This window comes from Pyxicephalus adspersus, chromosome 3 (genome assembly GCF_032062135.1).
Source record: "Pyxicephalus adspersus chromosome 3, UCB_Pads_2.0, whole genome shotgun sequence".
Taxonomy (NCBI): domain Eukaryota; kingdom Metazoa; phylum Chordata; class Amphibia; order Anura; family Pyxicephalidae; genus Pyxicephalus; species Pyxicephalus adspersus.
Window position 1 is genome coordinate 143,004,704 of NC_092860.1, and position 25,595 is coordinate 143,030,298.

At 40.2% G+C, this 25,595-nt stretch overlaps 1 protein-coding gene across 1 annotated transcript in view; it reads right to left on the reverse strand.

Moving 5' to 3' along the window:
• Positions 1-24,461, reverse strand: part of ST3GAL5 (ST3 beta-galactoside alpha-2,3-sialyltransferase 5) — a 57,267-nt gene extending 32,806 nt beyond the window's left edge. The window contains exons 1-2 of the mRNA XM_072406592.1: positions 23,871-24,461; positions 2,068-2,195 (exon numbers count right to left, since the gene is read on the reverse strand). Coding sequence (XP_072262693.1) covers positions 2,068-2,108 — 41 coding nt within the window. The 5' untranslated portion in view covers positions 2,109-2,195; positions 23,871-24,461. The remainder of the gene's footprint in view (positions 1-2,067; positions 2,196-23,870) is intronic.
• Between the last annotated feature and the right edge of the window lie 1,134 nt (positions 24,462-25,595).

The following is a 25,595-nucleotide window of genomic DNA, read 5'->3' on the forward strand; positions in this document are numbered from 1 at the left end:
TCACCAGTGTTTTGTTTCTTTCTCATGATGTACCAAACTTTAGATTTTCCCACTCCTAATACTGTAGCAATTTCTCGGATTGGTTTTTTCTTAAGGATGGCTTGTTTCACCTGCATTGAGAGCTCCTTTGACCGCATGTTGTCTGTTCACAGCAAAATCTTCCACATACAAGCACTCCCCCCTCCCCAAATCAACTCCAGGCCTTTTATCTGTTTAATTGATAATGACATAACAAAGGAATTGCTCACACCAGCCCATGAAATAGCCTTTGAGTCAATTGTCCAATTACTTTTGAACCCCGGAAATAAAGTGATTGTGTAAAAAAAAAAGGCTTTAGTTCCTCACATTTTTATGCAATCTTTTTGTTCAGTCCGCTGAATTAAAGCTTAAAGTCTGCAGTTAAGTCTGTTAATTCATAAGTCTATTAGTGGGAAAAACGCACCAGAAGCTCATTCTGCATCTGAAGCAAAGCATCTGTTGAGAGATACACCTTTTGTTGCAGTAAAACTTCAATCACCTGGATTATAATTTTCAAAATTTAGCCAAACTAACCTTTATCTTCAATACCCCCAAGAGTAATACAGAAGATGTGTTACAAATTTCACCTACGGCATATTTATAGGCTTGATATTTTGTTTAAGTCAGAGAATCAGAAGATGATCAACAATGGCAGCCTACATATATTTCTAGAAGTACAGATTCTCTATAAATACTGTCTTATTTTGTTTACTGGGTCAGCAGAAAATATATTAGATCAGGCAGAACTTGCTTATTTCAGAGAGGAAAAAATAAACAAAAAAATGGTATCCAAGAGTACAGACTGATCAATCCTAACTCCAGGGAAAAATACACCTGCAAAAGGGGAACCCCCACACGGCAATGTTTAAATGCTTGTTTAGATCTGGAGCAAGTTCCCTTCTTCCTTCCGATGGTCCTCCGTATCCTTCATGATATGTGGCTTTGTACTGTGGTCACATGCATGGACACCACCCCCTACAATGCACCACCCCAGCCAAAGAGTCAGATGGAAGAGGGTTTTACATTGTATCTTCTACATTATATCACTAAAGCTACGTACACACGTCAGATTTTTATCACCCGATAATCGGCATCGGCCAATTATCGGGCGAAAATCTGCCGTGTGTACAGTCGGTGTCGTCCATCGTCCGGACGACCGACCTGCCGGATCCACGGACGATGGACAACAGCCGATCCTAATGAAAGGGAAGGGGGGAGCGCGCAGCAGGGTGCCGCTCCGTCGCTCTCCCCCTCCCCTCTCCATAGAGCAAGAACGGTGCTGTATGTACAGCACCGTTCATGCATCGTGCAGTCCCTTGTCGTTGGAAAGGATCGTGAAAGATCCTTTCCAACGACAAAAATTGCAAGTGTGTACGCAGCTATAGAATGTTGCAAAAGAGATGGAACACAAAGATGCTGGGAATCAGTGGAAGGCAAGTAAAATACTTTCAAGTAATCCCCTAGACCTAAACAAGCATTGGGTAGCACCGCTGCATTTTTTTTTTTTTTTTGGTCTTGGAATTCAGCTGTATGAGTTTATTCATCAGCTCATCCATAATGGGGACATTACTCCCACAAGTTTGCAAAAGCGACATCTGTTTTGAAAAGTGATTAGTATACAGAGATAATGACCAACTTATAACACTTACTAAATTACTAACACTCATAACTGTTAAAAGTAAGCTGTGGCCTGGATAAGAAGAAGAAGAATGGCATTTTTAAAGTGAGGAGCTAAAATAAATAAATAAAAGTAGCAGGTAACATGCTACCCCATACTCAACACCCTCAAAGCACATACATACCTTACACATATCCAAACTCTGCCTGAACTTTTCACTAGCCAGCTCACTATGAACTGATAACAACACACTAACAGGACTAAGTAACCCAGGGCAAGCGAAAACCAGCTGATTGGTGATTGGTGTTGCTCGCATGCCACCATTTTATTAAATACCGCTTTAGACATCTGTCAGGCTACATTATGACTTGCAATTTCTCAATAATTGCAAGAATAAACGGACCAAACAAGTAAATAAACAATGCACATACCTGAACAGCACCCTGCAGCAACATTTACAATTGGGCCTCATCTTCTGGCCCTTTGATGCACATCACCTGCAGACTAGAGAGCGGAGCACAGAGGGGAATGCACAATCGCCTGTCTTCATACAGCAAACCTGTGAGATAGAAGAAAACAGCGCCATCAGACACAAAGTCACTCTCCTCTGGAAAGTCATTAGACAACCTATAATTAGAAGCAAAGCATAAGCAGCTGCCATAGAAAAAGTCTTCAGAGCTTATCATTAGGTCGGTGCTGTGCGCCTATGTTATTATCCACACAAACTCCCAGTATGATCATGTTTTATATTGTTATGAATAACGTTATATTTATATGTTATAGAGTATGTTAATGTATAGTACTGTTACATCATAATGTATATTACACACACACACATTATATATAGATAATAGAAAATAATACCACAGATAGCATAGATCAATACAGAATAAACAGACAGCTAGAATAGACAGACAAACTGATAAATAATAAATTGCCATCACATACTGTCCTAATATCCAAATGAAGACTCAACCCCCTTACAAAATTTCCCCAAACCTTTTGGATACATTGAGCAAACAGCTACGATATTGTTCTCTTCCTGTGGTCTTTCGCAGCTAGTCCAAAAAGTGATAATGCAGGAAGAGAAGATATGTGAATCTGTCTATTAGGAAATCTTCACCCTACTGGACGTGGTTCAGTGATTCATACTGTTGAAGGGGAATTGCGTTAGACCAGGCATGAGTTTCTCTTTGCTGAGCAATTCTACATAACATACAACACACAAAGAGGGGATACGTTCACCTACATTGGGGCAGGAGGCTGCTGCAAATTTCAACACAAAGGTATATGTCTACTCTACACACAACTACCACCAATTGGGATAATGTGTAGTCATACTGAAAGGGATTAGATGATAGAAGACGAAGCCCAGGGCAAAAGGGTGAGTTGGATTTACTGTTACTACATAATCAGGAAATTGCAATAAACACAGTCTGCATAACTAAGATAACATGTTTGCTTCATCATGTTCTATGTTATCAAAGTACCCAGAGAAAGAATAAAAATAAATAAATAAAATGTATGTATAGACACCCTGCTATACAAATTTTGAGTTTTTAAATACATGCTGCACACCTTAATAAGATGTTCAAAAAAACAAATGATAGGCAAAAATACTGGAAGTTATTGCATCAAAAAGACTACCTGCAGCGGGTGACATCCCACAGTGCAAACATCAATGGTCCTCATCAGCTGACCCAGCACAGGGGAATTTTGGGAAGCAGTGTTAATTATTCTGTAAATTACTGCCGTTCAATATGGGGTTATGGAGTGGTAACATTTTCAATCATGTTCCGGGCTTGGATTTAAAAAGGACCATTGATCCACAACTTTATTTATTCACTGGTCCGCTATGCATGTATCTCCCATCTTCAAGATGAATTAAATATTTCTGACTAGGTACAGTTTTGTGCAATTTTATTTAGAATATTTGACAGCTATGGCAAACTTGCATCCCAAAGTCCCTTTAGCAATGATGTAGTGTACGCCTTCTCCCTCATCGTCACACCACCTTCTCCTGGTTTTCAATTCAGCAATGTTGATTGACAAAAGCTACGATGGCAAACTTTGGTAAACATCATCATCAATGGGCTCTGTGACCATACGGAATCTGTGGTGTAGCTTTAAATCCTATTTGATCTTATGATCTGAACCTTTGGGCTTAATGTTTTGTAGGCCAAATTCTTACAGCATCCTGTTACTCTACAAGTGGTTTTGTACCTGCACTTCAGCCCTATTTTCCTTATAGGAGTGGACAATATCTGGTCCTCTCATGTCAGTCCTCCCTATGTTCAGTGGTCAGGAACATCTTGGTGTACACAACCGTTCTACAAAGTCCATACTTGTTGTGGACATCTGAAAGTCTGTGCATGCTTCCCTAACCACTTTACTATAAACATATTTTCATCCACACACTGCTACTAATGTTTTCATTCTCCATAAACCCCAGACACTGTAGTATGTGAAAAACCAAAATGGTCAGCAGTTTCTAAAAGGCTGCAAAGATGTCTGTTATGATTGATGAACTTTGTGCAGAACCGGATACCATTATTGCCAATATGCTGAACATACAAAGACAAAAGTTTATATGATATACTTCCAAGTATTACATGTTCAGCCCATACTTCCAAGTGTTACATGTTCAGCCAACACAACTAACTATATGTTAGTAATCAAGAAGTAGAGAATGCTCACATAGATTTTTACTTTTTGGAAAAAATGAAGAATATTCAATCATGTAAAATTAATATGCTGTGTTAACTTTGCAACCTTGCATATGAACTTTCACTTTGCACACTTAATTTTAAGTAAAGAGACTCTACTCCTTTAATATAAAGGATATATATATATATATATAAATAGATATATATATTTCAGTCTTGCTTCCGGACTAATGTCTGGAGAGGAACAAAATACTTGAAACTGCAAACAATTTTGTTTTCTGCAAAAAATAAAAATTGATACTTCTCTGCACAGCGTCTTACCAGCTCACAGGACTAAAGCTTGCAAATTCTTAAAAACCAATAAGGAACTATGCAGTTTTAAATCATCACAAAGGTTTCATTTTCCGGACTGGTGTGCGGCTCTATCATTTGTAATATGAGACAATTAGCCACAGGCTAGTAATCTTAAAGATAACTTTCCCCCAGTTAACACCAAACACCCAAAAAATATTTCAGTGACGGGCTGAGCTTCTCACTGGATTCTTCTACGTCTTAAGCTACGTACACACTTCCAATTATTATCGTCGGAAAACGAACGACGAACGTTCCTGCACGATATATATGAACAATCGTATAGCACCGATACTGCACATAGAGGTAACGACACGATCGTTCGTAGATATTGTACACACAATAGATACGATCGTTTAAGCGATAGAGGAACTATGTGCACGACAGGAAAGTGAACGGACGTTCGTTCATCACGCATGCTCTGAACATGGACGATCAACGAACGACCGTACACACGAACGATGTTCAACGATCGTCGTCCAATCCGATCCGCCGGTCCGGTCGTTCGTTTCCAGCGACTTTCCTCGTTCGTCGGCGTCGTTGGTTACTTTTTTATGAACGATTTTTTGCCCAATCGATCGTTCGTCGCTCGATTGGAACGATAAAAATTGGAAGTGTGTACGCACCTTAAGTGACTCAGATCTTTCTTCCAAAATCCTAGTCTCTTGAGGTTTTATTCACTTTTCTTGTTATGTCCCAACAGTGGATGAGAAAATCACCTTTGTCTCAAGACAAAGACATTTTAAAAAGTGTATGTAAAGCCTGAAGATTTTTCTTTTGGTTTGGATAGAGTATGGAGGAGTTATAACCTTCATCAGTCTTTTACTGCCACTGGGGCTACATTAGAGAGATTTCCCTGTATTTCTTGTCCTTCTGAGGTTTTAAAAGAAAGAAAACCAAGCGAACTCTGCAATACAGGCAGAAAGGCATATGGAAATGGTAAAGCTTTGTCAGCTTTTTATCTACCCGTGTCCCTATTGAACATTTTCTCCTGTCTGGTAAAACTGTTGTAAGCAGTAAAAGAAACGAAAGTAATCTCCTTTCTGGAGATCCAAATTGCATTTGTTGCATGACTGTCTTGGTTATGCAGATCAGAAAATGCAGAACCCAATCCCAGAAAAGAAACTAGCATTCTTAGAAGAAAAGCAACATTGGCTGCCCTGTTTTTCTTAGAATAAGAATATTATTTCAAAAGCAACAGTGGTTCACAAAAGTGCAGGCTCTCCCAGACTATGGGCAAAGTATTTACATATTCCTAAGCAGAATTTACTGTTCTTAGGCAGAAGTGCCATTTTGAGTTAGAAGTTTAGTGGCTTCTGAGAATCTGCATTTCATAGCAAACAAGGGGAAAGCAGCTGTCATTTCATTGTCTCTGTGTATACTTTAAAGATGAACTCTACCACAATGCCTACAGCTATAGATTGTTTGATTTAAAGTGCTTTTACTTCTTCCAGATCCGTTAATTCTTTAATGTGCATGGTGCAATAAACTGCCTTTGCTTCTCAAAGATAGGATGCTGTGCCAACACACGCCATGCCATAGTCACCCATAGTCAATTTCTAGGACAACACTCTTGCCAAGCTCTTCTGTGCTGAATAATGGTAGCTCCCTGCTGAAGCCTTGCTGCCAAAACTTCAGCAACGCACGCAGATGGGAAATAGGTTTTACCATCTTGTGAGATGTCAGAATTATTATTATCATTATTATTATTATTATTATTAATAATAAACTGGATTTATATAGCACCAACATTTTACGCAGTGCTGTACATTAATAGGGATTTCAAATGAGACAGATACGGACAGTGACACAGGAGAAGAAGAGGACCCTGCCCCGAAGAGCTTACAATCTAAGAGGTGGGGGAAGTATCACACAATAGGAGATGGGGTATGGAATGGTGGGAAGTAGTGAAGGTTTTAGGAAACAGAAGTAGATGGGTAGGCAAGTTTGAAAAGATGGGTTTTGAATTCTCTTTTAAATGAGCAGTAAACGAGCAGTAGGAGCAAGCCAAAAAGAAGTAGGAGCAAGCCAAAAAGGACGAGAAAGACCATTTCATTCTAGTAAGCAGATTTGCACCCGGCTGGGGGGAAAGTAATACCCAATGGAGGCTGTACAGTCACACGGACACAGAATAAAAAGCCAAGAAAAAGGACAAAATTATATATTGGTAAATAACACCCCATTCAGTCCTCTTTCCAGCCTACACCTGCTCCCCTGGCAAATCAAAGGAAAATAAATGGTAAATGGTTTGTCATGTCACAATATATTTTCTCATCTTCAGCAAGCAATGAGCAGGTTCTCAATACCAAAGAGAACAGCACTGCCAACAACATGAAGGAGTATACAATGGTTCCTTGTAAGCACACTCCATGGAGGCAGAGGCACCTGATGACAGGCACCCCCAAAGGGTGGCTCTTTGACACCATGGACCCCAAAGAACAGGGATGAATGAAGTTGGGTATAATTTACCTGGATGCTTGATCACCATGGTAAATCTGTGGGGGCAATACTAGAAAGAACTAGTATTAGTTCTAGTAAAACTCAATTGTATTTTTGTTCCCAAAATAATCGTTACCAATAATTAAAAAAAAAATACCAGGGAAACTTTACAACATTATGTAGTAAGTTACCTTAGCCATGGTCATTGACAGGGTAAATTATCAAAGTCTCCCTCGCTCTCAAGAAAAATTTTGCAAAGCAGATACATAACTCCAGCAAGGTGGATCACTAACAATATTGTGCAAGTGCTGTACCAACGTTAGATATTCATCAGAGATGATCACAAATTATCATATAGAGTATAGGAAATCCAATGTTTGTTTGAAGCTTTATATGCAGCGTTGCTGAGCCTGTGTTTACAAAAGGGATAAGGTCAGGAAAAAGCAGCCTGCGGCAGAAATTTGTAACTGTGCTGTGTTTCAGCAGCCAGCCAAAACAAACAGAACACATGCCAAAGATCTATAATCAAACATTTTTTTTCTCACCACTGCCCGCATTTCTTCAATGGTAACAAAGAGAATTAACAGTGCAAAATATCCCCTATTCTCCAGTGGCCCTTACCCCTTGGAGCAGCTAAGATCCCCTAGGGTTAGTTTCTACTGGCTTTAGTCATGCTGCAAACACGGGTGTTTGAAACTTCAGAACTGAAAGGAACTCCCACAGGTTGGAAAATGCATTCATTTCAACACTGCATGCTGAGCCAAAAGGTAAAACGAAGCTACCTAGCATGTCCATGGAGAATGCACTAAAAATGTTGCATTAACACACCCCAATGCAAAAAAATACGCATTTTCCTGAAGCCTGTAGAGATTAGTCTTTAGGATCAATACCAAATTTTAAAGGCCAAGTGAGCAGCAAAGTTTAATCTGTACAGGGGACATTTCTGTTGCAAGCATTCAGGCACAGAATAGGGATACATGGCAGGGATTTCAGGCTAGGTCCATCATTTGGACACAAGAGAATTGTGGACCTGATTACAATTAGGATGTATGCAACTAAAAAGTATTACAGGTGCTTTGTGCTAACACAAAAAAGAAAAAAAAATGAGCTGGGGTGACGTACAGCAAAGAAGCTCCACAAGGAAGGTCACAGACTGCAATAAAAACCCTGTAAATATTTAAATCCTTCTGCAGTGTAAAGTACATTGTCATATCTTATATGCAGTATCTTGAAAAGTAATGTGCCTCAGCATTACAAAAGTTTAACCTTTCCCCTTGAATTCCACCCCCATGAGCCTTATAGCTGTATCTGAGATGAGATCATCGGCTGTGCTGCCTTCAGCAAAAATCTTCTTGTTTCTGCTTTATTCATTTAGTGAATCTGTGGTTTCTCTGCCCTTCTGCTTCATGATCATTCATATACCATTTATCAGGAGGGAAGCTCTGACAACGAGGAAGCAAAGCCTTGTTTCTACCAATATGGCAACATCTACCCTGGCAAAGTGCAGAAAAAAATACTCTGCAAAATTCCCTACGCTTGTGGAGATGATTCAGGGTGCTTCAGTTGGTTAGATCTAAGTTTAAGTTACGAGCCCAAAAATGAGGTCAGCTGACTACCTGAATATATTGAATGGCCAGGTTTTTCCCAATCAATAGTTTGTTTTTCCCTTATGGCAAAGGGCATACTTCAAGATGACAATGCCAGGATTTACTGTGCCCAAATTGTGAAGTAGTGGTTCAGGGTGCATGAGACATAATTTTTTACACATGGATTGGCCACCACACAGTCCAGACCCGAATCCCGACCTTCTTCTCGCTGGTATTCTACTAATCTGACTCTCTCCCCTCTACAATCTATTAGGAATGATGCAGCCAGACTCATCCATCCTTCCCACCGCTCCTGTTCTGCTGCCTCTCTTTGTAGTTCTCTTCATTGGCTTCCATTTCACCTGAGAATCCAATTCATCTCCTGGGCTTTGCCTTCAAATCCCTCCACAGTTCTTGTCCAACTTACCTTCCTGAGCTGATAGAAAAATGACCTACTGATGACTTCCTCACTCATAACCTTCTCACACACGGTTCCAAGATTTTTCTAGAGCTGCCCTGACTTTCTGGAATGGTCTTCCTCGCTCTATTCGGCTTGCTCCTACTATCTGCTCCTTTAAAAGAGCATTTAAAACCCGTCTTATTCTGTCTCTTAAAACCCTTACTACTTCCCACCACTACATATCTCCCCTCCTATTGTGTGTTACTTCCCCCACCTCCTAGATTGTAAGCTCTTCGGGGCAGGGTCCTCTCCTCCTCCTGTGTCACGGTGTCTGTCTGTCATTTGCAACCCCTATTTAATGTACAGTGCAATACAATACAATACAATTTTATTAACAACTTTATAATCAAAAAAAAATTTTGGGAAATAAGACAAAAAAATAACATATTCAACTAACATCAAAGATGATTAAAAAGTTTTTGTATTTATAAATGTTAGTGATGTTTTTTGGCCAGGAAGTGTACATGGTATGTCCATAATGTGAAAAATATAATTTGCAGGGAGACCACAAGCAAAACTTGTCTTTTGTTTTTTGGGCAATCCTTTCACAGATAAGGTTTACAAAAGATGCAAGCAACTTTTTTGAAAATCAGTAGTCCCTCAATGGGTCCACCCAACCAATCACAAAACAGACCTATTTAATGTAATACCTAACATGAGTCGATAAGACGCATTATCACATAGATATTGGTCAGTGCTTGCAGCATATTTGGCTCGGTCTTCCTGGAAAATGCACTTCCCATAAGGGAATGATAATGAATGTAAGATTTATTTAAAGTTCAACACATTGCAACATCCCTGCATAAAAGAAGTTAAGTGGAGACAATGAGACATTAGCTCCCCTTATTTAATTCAACAGCCCATTCTGGAAATTTTTACTAATTACAGAAGCTTCTAAATCGGACAAGTCTCCTCTCCTCAGGCACAATGAAATGGATGGGATAGGGATGTCCCCTCGATACCTTTATAGCAACTGCAGTTTAAACATTTTTTTTAGGTGCTAATAAACCTATTTTAGAAGGAACCAGTCAGAATACGGGAGCTGCCACTAATGACTCCTCTATGAAGGTAATTTTGGGATGGTCTGATCCATCTTGGCATTTCCCCGATCCATCTTGGCATCTCCCCGATGCCCCAAACCATCTTGCCATCTCCCCAATGTCCTGATCCATCTTATGTCCCGATCCATCTTGGCATCTCCCCAATGTCCCGATCCATCTTGGCATCTCCCCAATGTCCCGATCCATCTTGGCATCTCCCCAATGTCCCGATCCATCTTGGCATCTCCCCAATGTCCCAATCTATTCTGGCATCTCCCCAATGTCCCAATCAATCCTGGCATCTCCCCAATGTCCTATCTGTGGATCACCAATATATCAGGCCATCTATGACTGAAAGATAATATTCTGACACCATAACAGAGAGAAGATTCAGAGCCATTGATTTCCATACAGCTATATTCAGCAAATAGATCAATATCTTCCCTGAATGCAGAAAGAGGACAGTGCTATAATAATCTTTTAAGTCACATGCTGTTACAGCCAGGAGACAGCTAAAGTTAGATCTGTATTTGACAGTTTTTTTATACTGTTTAGCTCAGCAATGTCACCTTTTTAAGATTTGCTCACAAATACAGAGAAAAGCACTGTACGTGACCAAAAGATTCTTGCTATTGTTTATTTTGCTTTATTATAAGCTACACAGGCAATAAGCTCCAAAAAAACCTTACATAAGCACTCATCTCTACTAGAAAAAGTGCTGAGCATGTATAGCACAGTCACAGCAGATAAAGTCTTACATGAAATGACGACTGTCATGTCTAAGGCAGAAAAAAAGATGGGACCTTGTAAAAGATGAATGTTCACGTTACAGCGTGTTAACACTATATACAGGGGGACATTTATCAAAAGTTTGCACCCAAGATACCCTAACTGTACACACTGTTCACCTTGGATATATTTAGAAAATGTGTAAATCAACTTTTACTCATGATTCATAAATTTTCCAATTGAATCCAAAGCGAAAAAAATACATAAATTTTTGTTAACAGGAGAATCTTGGGGGAAATAGTTATATATAGACCCCATAGATATGTAAAGGACTCTAAAACATCATAATAATAACTCAAAATGTTCCTGCACACTCCAAGACCGGAAATGTTTTGTACAGAGACTAAGCAATATTTTACAGATGTCTCTAGATGCTTCTCACTGCCTGACACTGCTGTAACAAGGACTTATCATTTCTGCCAAAACTACATTAGTAAAATAAAAGGTGAAAAAAAAATGCTGAGACTGCCCTTTGCAGAACTGTTTTGTCCAATGCTCATTAGGAGGATCCTGGCTGCATGGCACTGGACCAGTTGAAGAATCAGAACAGAGCGGCACTGTAATCTTCTGTACCATCGCAGGAAAGAAGTAGATGACACTCTCATTACTCTTAATCAGAATCATGTCTATTGCCAACTCCTGCACCGCTCATTAGGCTGCAGTTATTCCACCATACAATGTGATGGTAAAGGTGTTATTGATAAACTATATGGTTTTTTTTCTGTGATCTTAAAGTGGAATTGAACCCACACAACTTGCCTATCTGTAAGTGGGTGCCGCCATCTTCTATCTCTTATTCCTCCTGCAATCTTTAGCCATTTTTAACGGCCATGCCAGGACGATGTAAATCCTGCTTGCCTGCATTCATCCCAGCACATTTGGTATCATTGCACAGTTTTTATATAGGGCCATCATATTTTACAAGTCCATGGTCAGGTCAATTTTGGGGGGAAGCCAAATAACCTAACAGCATGTTTTTGGAATGTGGGAGGAAACCTACGCAAACACAGGGAGAACCTGCAAACTCCATGCAGATATTGTCCTGGCCGAGCTTCGAACCTGGGACTTAGCCAGAGCACTAACCTGGGCCACCGTGCTACACATGCAAGGAAATTCGGGATTGCCAGGTTTACTTGGCAACCAAAGCTGATGCTGTGCATGCATGGCTCTGGTTTGACACCAAAACTTGAAGTGTTCAGGCAGGTAAGAGAGATTATTGCAGAAGAGGAATTGCCTGTTCCTTTCTGCAATATTGACCTGCCTGAACATGCAAAATATAAAGTAGAACTTTATTTGTAAATCTAACCAAAACTAATGGGAAAACATCAAAACTGCTCCACTATCCACAGTATGTAGCAATGGGCGCAGACCTAACTGTGGATCCTGCCAACACCCCACATCTAGGCATATATCATGAATTGGCATCAAGTCAAAAGGTTTGTCAAAGTACCTAGTTACTGTTCACATTGATTCACCTGGGACTAATACAGATTTGAGCTTGTCAATCAAATCAATGTGTGTTCTTTTTATTTCATTATTCAATATTCATTTTTCTTTAAAACCCAACCTTTGCTTAGTTTAGTATAGTGTGGAAGGAAAGGAAGTCCTGTTGGGCTTCACAGTCAGGTTAAAGAGATTTATCTTCACTTTCTGCTTTGCTGACAAACTTGTAGCAGACAGAAGGTGGGGGGAAATAACCAACAGCAACAGAGCTAGCTATGTATTTTCAAAGAATCTATACATATAAAATGCATCAAGGTTCCCCAAAGAACTGTGGCTCAGCTGAACAAGCACTAGTTGTTTCTTCTGCACTAGCAGAAAAGAGAAACTTTGGACCAGGGTTTTGGAAGAGAGATATATTCTGTAGCCATAGATCAGAAACATTTGGGTCATCCATAGGCGTATATTGACATTCCTGTGGAAATCATGTGATGATATAAAAGTATGAAGGCTCCACATGACTGTGCAGAAGGAATCAGCTGTTGACCTTCTAATCTCTCTGAAATTAGGGTGAAAAGGACTGATTAAGCTTCTTGCCAACCACAATGCAGATAAGGCTTTTATCTTTTAATTTGTAAATCTATAAATATGCTAAAATATGCTTTAAATACTGCAGAGAAACTTTTTCCATTAACAATAATATTGATCAGCAGCTCCATAAAAAATTTCAGCATGATTCGCTGTGAGATGTAAACTGCTGCAATGACTGAATACCAATCCACATGACAATCTGTACATGAATTTTACATTATAACAAAGCTTCTAGAAGACCTGAACAGGAAGCCAGTACGCTGCCAGGGGTTACCACAAGCATGTACTTCTAGTTTCATGATGGGCGTAAGCAGAACCGTGCACAAACATAAAAACATATTTGGAAGATGTGAGCATGCTTAAGGAATCAATACGGTTTCTTTGGTGCAGAAAAACAAAATACTGGGCTTTTAGAATTATGAGCAGAGGTTCAGTCTGTCCACTCTGCCATAAAGGCCAGATTGGTGGAGGACGTCAGTTATGGCTGTCCTTCTGGAACCTAGGCTAGGTACACACGTCAGATGATTCTCGTCTGATTATCACTTCAGGGCTAGTATCGGACAGGAATCTGATGTGTATACAGCTGTCCGACATTGTTTATGGGTCCGATCCTGGCGGATCCATGAACGACTACAATACAATACAAGCGCAGAGGGGTGCCACTCGTTCGATCACATCTCCGCAGTGATCAAGAGGACTGGGAGGCACCTGAGCTAAATTTCAAGTGTTGTAAAAGGTGCCAAAACTTTCAATACTTTATATTAGCAGTTGCCAACCAGTGGGGTGGTGCACTAGCCAGAGCCACGGACCATGTCCCCCGTACAGATCACAGGCTCAGACCTGCAATGGGGGAGTTGGCAGGTTTTGGCATCATGACGTCATTAAGGGCAAAGTTTCTTCCCCTTTGAGTGACACACGGCTCCTAAGTTTAGTGGTCTGTAGGTCCAAAAAGTTTGGCAACCACTGCTTTATATATATATATATATATATATACACACACACACATACATATACATATATATATATATATATACACACACATACATACATACACACATATATATATATATATATATATATATATACACATACACACATATACACAAACACACACACACACATTGTGTATTACTTGCTAAATATATGATACAGGGTGCACCCATGACACACAAAAAAACAGAGCATGATAGGTTTTCTAAAAGGAAATTGGAGTATATGCAAATATGTACAAAAACAGTCTCTTTAATAATACAGTGCACAGGAGTGCAGTAAACCATGGTGCCCCATCACAATTCTGCGGTGTACATAGACAGGCTGACGTCATGGAAAAAGATTTCTAATTAGATTTTATAGAAAACAACAGAGCTACATGCTGGAAAAGCTCTGAAGGATTGTTCAATGCACAAATCAAAAGGGGAATAACATGAAACCTCTGAGGTAGCTAGAAGTGATTTGATTCTTTGAAACCATTTGCCTCAATGGGGTCCAACATCTGGGACTCTTGTTTATGGGAAGATGACAATAATGACAAACAATAATTTTCTCAAAACCATAATGGTGCTAAAATGTAATCCAAGTTATTGCTTATATACTTCCTGGGCACTTCAGACCTTGAACTGCCTTTAGCTTTGATTAGGTTATGTATTCACAATGCTTTCATTTCGATAAGCTTATGCAATATCACAACATTTATTTCCATCCAGAGTTGAGGAAATATGTTTAGGGGGGATATGTTCACCCTTTATAAATGGTGCGCATAGAGAACCTATATTCTGGATTATTCACTTTAAGCTCATTACAAAGGACAAGAGTCTGGAGAAAAAGAAGCTTAAGCTCCGGATAAGGAAGGGATTCCTAACTGTAAGGTCTGTGAAAATGTGGAATCATCTCCCTCAGGAAGTAGTTTAAGCTGTAGCTCAAGTTGTACAGATTGCTTTAAGAAAAAGCTAGATGCTTTTCTAGAAGCAGAGAATATAACTGGGTATTAAAGCTTTAAAGTAAAGATAACAGAGACTGTTCAGGGATCCAGGGAACATCCGATTGCCTAAGGGAATCAGGAAGGAATTTTTTTCCCCTGTTGGAGCGAATTGTACCAGGGATTTTTTTGCCTTCCTCTCAACTATATCCATAGGGTTTTATATGTGGGATATGTTTATTTCCCTAGTGGCTGAACTTGATGGACGTATGTCTTTTTTTCAACCAGACTAACTATGTAACTACCGTATTTTCCAGTGTATAAGGCGACTGGGCGTATAAGACGAACCCCCACTCTAACCAATCAGTTGGGGGTCGTGTTATACGCCCAGTATTGTACTGTTCCTTCTGCCTGTCAGATCTCGCTATTGTGCGAGAACTGAGAGGCAGAAGGAACAGTACAGTACTAGTTCTAAGTAATGAATGGGCACGTTCCTTTAATAAATGGGCGTGTTCCAGTGAAGAGCCAATCCAGGCTCTCCGCTGGAGAGCCAATCCAGGCTCACATCCTCCTGTGCAGGCTCGCGTTGCTGCACAGGACTTGCGCAAGCTGCACAGGACGCCGGACGTGAAGGAGGACTCGCGGGGACGCCGCACGTAAAACAAGCTGCAGGTAAGTATTGGTACCCGGCGTATAAGACGACCCCCGACTTTGGCACAGATTTTTCGGGGTTAAAAAGTCGTCTTATACGCCGGAAAATACGGTATGTATGTTGAAATAGGTTTTCTTAAGATATTGTATGGATGATGGAAGTGTCGAGGCTAGGGTGCTAATGCTGAGTTATGCAGAGTTAAAGGTGTTACCGGAACACCAGATAAAAATACAAAAAAAAAAAAAAAAAAACTGAACTTGTTGTCATATCCGCCAACAATTGCAAAAGATTACTGATTGTTAAGATTGTTACTGTCTTCTCTAAACCTGGTGATAAAGAAAACAAAAAAAAAAAAAAAAAAAAAGTGTCAAAGCCTTGGCTTTCCTGGTTTTTGTCCTTCTGATCTGCCATTCCTTATGCAAAGAATGCACCTTAGTAACCAATTGGACCTGGAACCAAAGTTAGGAAAGTCAAGCCTTTAGCATTAGGAAGACACAAATTGGGGTGTTTTCTGGTTGCCAATGATAACAGCCGATGATGGAAATAGCTCAATGCTCTTAGGAAGGACTTTTAGTCTTTAAGTTCTAATAGATGCTAAATGGCAACACAATGGAGCCTACTTATAAAGAAGTGGTGATCAGATATTGGTCCACCACTTCTAGGTCTTGTCTCCTGGCAGTTGTTTGTTACTTCTGTGAAGTCCTACACTTGGAGACCCCCTAAGAGGGCCCTATGGCCAGATCAAGATAACACAGGTTTCATGTTTAAACACAACATTCCTGTACTGTATTCCTGTATTGTTTCATGCTACTTAAGCTACGTACACACGGCAGATTTTTATCGCCTGATAATCGGCATCGGCCAAATATCGGGCGAAAATCTGCCGTCTGTCATTTGCAATCCCTATTTAATGTACAGCGCTGCGTAATATGTTGGCGCTATATAAATCCTGTTTAATAATAATAATAATAATATACATACATATACACACACCTCTATATACATATACATATCTATTTACATATTCATAAACAATCTTTGAGTGCAACACTACTAAACTGTACAAGCACAGTGTGTACTGAATCATTTGGCTTTATTCTTTCCGAGTCTGTGGCTTGGGGCTACTTGAGGCAAACATCTTGTAAACAAGTACTCTAATTAGGTGGAACATTGCTACACCAGTATATAGATTCCTTCCTACATAAAACTTCCCTATTCATTTGTTCTGTAAACCTATAAGTGTTTTTTTAGGTGCACGTCAGTGTGTGTTCAGGTCATACAAGTGTTCATATGTCACACAAGTCTACAAATAGTAGCTAACTGCTACTAGCAACCATGGTGATTGTGAAACTTGATTCCCCGCTTGCTAATCCCGTAGAAGCACACCAAGCTAAAGCTATGTAGTTTTGCCCTTCCTCGCTTTCATGTTGCGCCATAATGTGCTAGGACATTTTAACGGAAAAATTTGAAGCATCGTAACCTCTAATTGTTTTGGTCACCAAGACATACAACAACCAATAAACTTCAGAACTTCCTCACATTATCCAGGCCCATCAGGTACAAACTTTTCCTTCCTTGATGTTTTCAGTTCAGACATGTGACAGGATCCCCCATAGATCATCTCCTGGTGGCGTGTGAACGTTGATGATGAAAAGCCAACGTGATCAAGACCGCTCCATACATCATGCCCTGTTAAAGGCTGGATCTAGGACACTCCTCATTTACAACATACCAAGAAAAGACTAAGAACATCTTTATAAAATGCAAGCAGACCAGAGCTTCAAGTAAAATCTAACATGTGATGTTAATCTTCCAAAATTTAAAGAATTGACATCCAGTAAATAAAATAATTGGGCTAGGGTTAGTGGGGTTGAGGGGTGAAAGGGCTAGCTGATGTTGATGACCTCCTCACAAAAGATCTCTCTGATCTGTGGCACCTTCTAATGAACACGTTGTATGGACTTTCTGTACAGAAGAGGAGCCTATGCAACTGTGCAAAGCTAAGGAGAAGATTGGAGTTCAGCTTTAAGATCCCAAACGTTGATTATTTTTGAGACACTAATGTTCTCTCCTTACAAGTAAAGAAGCCAATAAGACATTACAACCAAAACACACCCTTGGGGGGTCCATGTCACTTAAGGAATTCCCAGCATTCCAAATTTGCACAGGAGACTCTGCTACACCAGCTGTCGGCCAATGAGCAAAAAAACAAAAAAACAACAAAAAAAAAGGGCTTTATATGCTTATGTTTTACGTCTGTTTGAACTTATTGTAGAAAAATAAATAAATAAAAAATGGTATTGCTGACAATGGACACGGTCATGATGAGAAAAAGAAACTGCTGACTACTCAACACTTATATTGGTATCTGTAATTGCTATATGCAAATAGTCCATATTAACCGAATGCAAAAGAGAAACAACTTACTTTGCATATAGATGCATTTATGTTCCCTGACATTCAAAGAGACCCTGACTATCTTCCCAAAAGTTTTCCAGTGCATTTAACTATTTAATACAAGTTTGTTACCTTTAAAAGCCTTGCATGTGGACATCCAAAAGACTGCTGCCGCTATCTTTTTCGGCGGTCCCAACTCAGATCAGTCATTCAATAATTTTCTACTTTATTCCTCCTCTGCCAGCTACATAAACGGTTTTGTATGGAGGGGCAGAGGAGCCGAGCCAGCATGGACAGTAATTAGATACTAGAAGATGAGGGGGAATGATGTGCTTGATTTAGGGTGGATGTGCTAGGGCACCGACACTTTCTGAAGTATTTTCTAGCAAAATTTAAATAATTTATGCAATGCATATACCAGCTGTAACAGGGTAAAATTGTATTTTTTGGGCTTGTAGAGGCAAATAGGCTGACACTGGGAGCCACAATGCACAACAAGAAATTAGGTATGCAACACTGGAAAGTTCAGACTGCAGCTTTTACGGTTCCAGGAATGGTAGATGTCTGGGAATCCATCTGGGTATGGGTTGTGCATTTGATTTGCAAACACTCACTATATATATAATTTTTTTTTCTTGAATTGAAATCACTTAAAAACCCCTTGCATATTGGGTGGCAAGTGGTTCCAATTGAAACCTAGGAAATCAGCAGGGGTAGCATGTAGTGTTTAAAAAAAAAAGGCGCAGCAATGTTGCCACCTCCAACCCCATGGAAAAAATAGATAACTAATAATAATAGAAAGAAGCAACTCAAGGTTCAAGGTTAAACTTCTTTTGCAAGTGGTTTAGGTGGTGAAACTGCTTGCAAATACCAATACTGTAAAGCGTAATGAACTAATTAAGGCTGTGATCTCTTCAAAGCAACAAAGTGTAGAATATTCACCTGCCCAAGAGATTAGGTGATTAAAGATTTCTGGAATTGTTTATTACATGTATTTTCTAAAGAAATATTGTCGTTTTAAAACCTAAATGCTACCCAAACTTACATTTTATTGGCAAGAGTGGGTGGGAAGGTTGACAGAACTTTTGTCTATTTTTAGGGGCTGAAATGAAAACTTTTTTTAAAAAAGGGGTAAAGAATCAAAAATCATAAAAATTTTAAACATAGCTAGTACATAGGGAATAGTATAGCTTAGTCATACCAACACAGCAGAAATAAGAATGGAAAGGCCAGCAGTGTGGCTCCTTTTAAATGCACAGTGCTTGTATTATAACATAAGGAAATCAAGCAATGTTCTCATGCAAAGCTGCTTCTTTATTGCCCATCAAGACAAGGCCACAGAATTCCCAACCTTCTTTCATAAACTGGAACCACAAAATGTGGTTAATGACAATGCATGAGAGGATTTCCATTGAAGAGATATTCTTATACCTACAAACAGTACTCTTTACAACTATAGGGGGTTAAGGGATTAGCACTCTTGCCCTGCAGCTCCCCGGTTTCATGTTTCAATGTGCAAGAAGCCAATGTTTGCATGGGTTTCCTCCAGTTCCCTTTAACATATTCAAAAAGCTAAAAGCCACTGCCATGCTGAACTGTATATAAACTAGGTCTCACAGGATCTGGAAATGTGTGCAGAGATAGGAATGGTTACTACCTGAATAGGGGACCCCCTGGGAATACCAGATGCTGCAGGCTATGCACTGTGAGGAATACACATCCTGTGTTAAATTGTTACTTTTTCATTTAATTACACATTCCCAGCCAGGTTTCCTACACTTTCCTTTTCTTTGTTCCAGCAAAGAAAAGGAAAAAGCCTTTGGTAACTTTGAAGTTTATCTGGTCAGTGACTCAAATTCTGCCTAAAGCCCCATACAGAGGTCGGATCATTGTCTCTGGAAGGGATTTTGTGGTTGTTTTCAGGGAAAGATGGATGAATAAATGAATGAATTGAATTGCTGTACAAACAATGCAATTCTGTTCTATGGAGAGAGAAGGAGGAGGACGAGCAAGCTGCACCCCACTCCTCCATAGAATTGCTCAGCCATCTGGAGGATCTTACCTCCACTGTGAGAGGCACTGGCAGGAAGGTGGCTCACACTTGGTACTACTGGTCACAATTTATGCTTACTACCGAATACCGAGACCTTGCCTCCTCTAATTGAAATCTACGTATGGTTTTCATACCCACATTTTTCCCTTTGGGAGTGATCCCCCCTACTTGGTGCACTTTTCCGTCCACTCTTCCCCCCGTCCCTTTTCCCTCGTGCCCCAACCTCGAGCCCTCCACATACCCTTTTGTTGAATTATTTAATTACAGTTTTTTTTTCTTTTTATTAATACTTGCACTTTTATAAATTGTCTTATGGTATTGCTGCACCAAGTGTACACTAATAGGATTGGAATATTTTTATGGTTGTCATGTTAGTATGTGCCTGGTTATTTGGTGTGATTCCAATATTGTGATATCCTGTATCCCCTCCCCTGTTTTTATTGTACCCTGTTTAAAATTTTAAATAAAGAATGTTTAAAAAAGAATTGCACAGCCATCATTTCTGATTAGTCATTCATCAATCCACCATGGCAATTACAGATTTTCTCTCGAGACGAGCATATTTATTCCTCTCCGATGAGAATTGCCTGATGTGTGTATGTATGTACGGAGCCTAAATGTGCTTGATTGCAATGAAGGCACTGACATTTGATAGCTGAATTGAAGAAATGGAGCTAAATCTAGACTTTGGATCTTCATCAATTGAAATTGACACTAAGCGTGTCAAGATGAAACATTTCCCTGCTGATCACCACAATGCTTGTGTCCTTGCAGTGCTGTTGTAGCCGGCCGGTGGGACCACAACAGGGGTGCAAAGTTACATCTTAGATGCTGAAAATTCAAGCTGATGATGCAGCTGTGCATGCTGGCAAAAAATTCTGTTTTGGTTCCGTAAGAGGACCAATAGTATTATTACTCTTCTGTTAAAGGCTACCATTTTAAAAATGCATAAGTAACAAACACAACAGTTATTACGAGCAAAATAAAATTCCCAAATTTACAGACAGATATGCATCAACAAAAACTCCCTTTCAGCTTGACTTAGTAGAAACTGAATAATTAAAAGCTATTAGGTTTCAAGGTATCCATAACCCTTTAACATATTCCTTACCTACTACTCCACGGTAGCTTCATGGGTTTTATATTACATGACCTAAACACAGCTGCACGAAAAGGAGAACAAGAGAAAGGAAAAGAAAAAAAAAGCACACATAAACTCACGCTATTGCAAAATAGCTTCCACATCCTATCCGGCTTGCTCCTGCTTTCTGCTCCTAAAAAAGTAGCACTCAAACCCCATCTATTCAAACTTACCTACCCGTCTTCTGTCTCTTCAAACCGTCACTACTTCCCACCTATTGTGTGTTACTTCCCCCACCAATAACACGGGCATGTTGGCATAAAGGTATTTTTAGCCACTTTTTAGAATATACATTCAAAAACTGCTGCATTATGGAAAAACAAAGCCTGAGCACTTACATGACTATTAAAAAAAAACAAAAAGGCTTCTTTAGGATGTGAGATTTAAAACCATGTAGTTAGCTGATCCCACGTGCACGTATTGTATATGCACCTGCAAGCAGTTTTTAGAGGCAACCACAGCATTTAACAATAATTTTGTTATGCTGCCGAGTGTAATTGTGGTGCAGTTGTGGTGTAGGCCATCTCCACTCCTCTTGCAACTGCAATGTAACAGTGTTCATTTGCAATAGACTGTGGTTGGAACACGTTTTCATTGAACTCAACAGGCTGGAAAACCAGCAGAAACCCTGCAAGGAACACTTGTGCAAAATAGTTCCAAACTGTTCCTATATGGTTGAATACGGGCGGATAGGAGTGCAATTGTCCATGTGGTAAACCTCCGTATGTCCTAAACTTGCCCAAAAATTTTGTTTTTTGGGGGGTCCCATTCCCAGACATCAGTGTGTCAGTTACTTAAAGTGTTATGGTGTGTTACTAAAGGTATGATTTGATATGCTGATCTCTCTACATACATTTTTAAGCATTACTTGGTCAGCATCACTCCATTGTAAGCACATAGCAGGCGTCCAGGTAGTACTGAGGGCTGCACATTCTTGAAAACACCTTAAGATGATCCCTATGTGGTCTATTTATAAAGCAGTGATCCTGACATTCACCGAAACATTTCCCGGTTGGAAATCTATTACTGCCATTGAAACACAGACCTGGAAGATTCTGCACCAGGGAAGATTTCGGTGAATGTCAGATGCAAAGCTTTTTTTAAAAAATATGAATTTTCATGCTTCGCCATTAATATTCACTTTTAGTGGCAATATAATATGCAGCACTGTAAAATAAATGCATGCTGCAAGCTAAGTTCCTGCAAACCACAAATGTACAACTATTAAAAGAAACGATTATATTAACACACATCCTTTTAATGTGTTAGTGTAAATGGGGCGTTGGATTTGACTACAATACTCAGAAGGTTACATGTCAGTTCCTACATTTAGGCGTTTACAGATTGTAACATAAAAACTAATATAAAACAATGACAAAGTTATGGTATAGCTGACATTACACCATGGACACAAGGATTGTTATTGCTAAACTGACAACAGCCAACAAAAGTTATTTGTAAAAACAGTGGTAACTTATTGTCTAAATGTCTAAATCTACTTTGTAAATAGAAACATTTAAACAACTTGAGAAAAAAATCCAGTTTTATGTGTTTTTCATTCCAATATAGATGGTAAGCACTTAGTCATCCCTCGTGTCATCCCATCATGTGCTTTGTCTTAGATCACAAACTGAACTCACTGATATTTTGTACAGAGCTACACCCAAGGGAGGAATCTATAAGTGGTCTTCCTTACCCTTTGTACCCCTAGCAGTTTGAAATAGACTTCCTCACCCCTTCTACCCCTGGCAGCATGAAGTGGTCTTCCTCACCCTTTCTAGCCCTGGTGGTAAGAAACCACCTTCCGCAATCCTTCTACCCCTGGCAGGGTAAACTCATCTTCCTCAACCCTTCTACCCCTGGCAGGGTAAACCCATCTTCCTCGACCCTTCTACCCCTGGCAGGGTAAACCCATCTTCCCCAATCCTTTTTTCCATGGCAGTATGAATCCATCATCCTCAATCTTTCTATCCCTGGCAGTATGAACAGGTCTTTCTCCCCCTTTGTACCTCTGGTAGTATGAACTCAAATTCCTCACAATTTGTACCACTGGCAGTATGAAATGATCCCCTCATATTCTACCCCTGGCAGTATGAAGTAGTTTTCCTCTCCCTTGCTACCCTTGGCAATTGAACTAGTCTTTTTCAAACTTTGTATCCCTGGCATTATAAACTTGTTTTTCTCAACCTAGCGCCACTGAAAGTATGAAGCAGCCCTCCTGGCACTAGAAACTATTCTTCCTTACCCTGATAATATGAAGTGGTCTCCCTTAACCCTTCTGTATGAAAAAGTCTTCCTCAATCTATCTACCCCTGAACTAATTCCTTTCAAAGTTTCTACCCCTGCAAAAAGCTTTAAAATAATACCCAGATCTTTGAAATTGCTACAATCATTCTATCTGAACCCCTAGAGCTCATATTGTATTAGGGTGACCGGTAGGTTGTGATAACAATTTGCTCCCTGACATGGATGGTTAATGGAATACTGGCACTTTACATTGCTGGTCAAACTAAGCAGATCAGCTGAATGTGAATGTCCTTTTAAAGCTGTATTAAGGTTCCAAAGAATAGAAAGCATGATATGCAGAAAAAATATACAGGACTGACAATGGGACTAATGATTGCCATTAGGGAAGGAGAGTTAGGATCTCAGCATGCAGCTTGCTCAATATCACCAACACTTGGAGCAACATAGACTACAGATAAATATCTTACCCAGACTTCCACAATATAGGAGATTATTCCAAGCAAATCTTCATCCAGAATATTGGGAAAAAATAGTGAAATAATCCGAGGATTCCCAATGTAAATCAGAAAATGCAGATCTCATGCATCCAGTGGTGGTATCATTGTTCTGAGAACTGTAACATGTTTCCTGTGAGTTTACAAGAGGGGAGGGGGTGGGGTTTTGTACAAGAAGAGGGTGTGGGGACAGATATCTGGAAGGGAGGGCAGCTAGGACATTGCTGCAGGAAGGAGAAACATTACACTGGCATTGGGTCTATAATGGGCATGGATGGGTGGGGGTGTCACTCCACTCCAGGGGGGTATATAAATATATATTGGGAAGGGAGGCTCAGCATACCATCCTAGAATGAGGTTGCAGCATTGATGCATACACCAGCCTACAAAATTATTTGTTATAGCGCCCACATATACCGGACCGGTACACATACATCCATATTTGGGGTCACAGCAAAGATTGTGTAGGAGGGACAGAGTACAGCATGATTATCGAAGTCTCCGGTACACATCCTCATATTATTGCAATCTCCAGCAGGTGCTGTAACACAATCACCGACTCTTCATCACTCCATAGCGGATCCGTTCAGTGGGCGGAGACTGCCCAGGCAACCGGGCACCAGAAAGAGAGAGAAGGGGTATAGACCAATCGCAGTGCGCCGGCCAGAGTTTGGACCAATTGGGTTTTGCATAGAGGAATGCGTGAGCGGGGCTACCAATGAGAAACTTTCTCAGGGTCACACCCACCGCGGCGAGGTCAGACAACTTTTACTGGATGGTCACGTGGTTACATGATGATGGAGGTTGTGAGTGAGGACATTGGTTTTATCTCTTCCCTTCCAGCCATTACTTTATCTGACCTTCTACTTAGCTGCCCACCCTGGTCTGAAGGGGACCACAGAAAATTCTGTACCATATACCAAATTATATTTTGTTTGGGCTGAGTTTATCCTCCGCTTTAGATTTCTACCAATATGCCCATGGGTGCATTAACATGGCGGCAATGACATTTTGTTGTTTTCTTACCGGATGCCGCAAAAGATCATGGGTCGTCTGCTGTCCTGCAGAGCGCTTTATGTTGCTTAGCAACAGCTTCCTTTTACGTATGGGATGTGTCCCAATTCAAGTGAATAGAAGTGGTTCTGCACCGGACAAACCTGAGGAGCGCCTGATAAACCCCACCTGATTGTTTTAGTAAGGCGCAGGACTTTGGCGTGGATGAGCAAATTATGGTTTAAGAAAACGCAACGCCCTGAGCATATCCGTGACACCTCTGTCTATGTCCCCGTTGGGGGGGGTGAAATTCTGACATTTTAGGGTTGCAGCTTTAACATCCTGTTATGGTGACAACTCTAGTTCAATATGGCTTCCGAGCTGCCCATTCCATCGAAACAGCCCTTACTAAAGTGGATAGTGACCTAGTCAGAGCTAAGTCTCAAGGCAACTTTTCCCTGCTCCTTCTCCTTGATCTTTCCTCTGCTTTTCACACTGTTATCACCCCCTTCTAATACAAATCATGCACTCCATTGGTATCTGTGACACTGCTCTCTCTTGGTTTGCTTCCTATCTGTCTGACCGCTCCTTTCAGATTTCTTTCAATGGTAACTCCTCCTCACCCACTCACCTCCCTGTTGGTGTTCCCCAAGGGTCAGTCCTTGGACCGGTTCTCTTTTCTCTGTATACCTCCTCTCTTGGTAG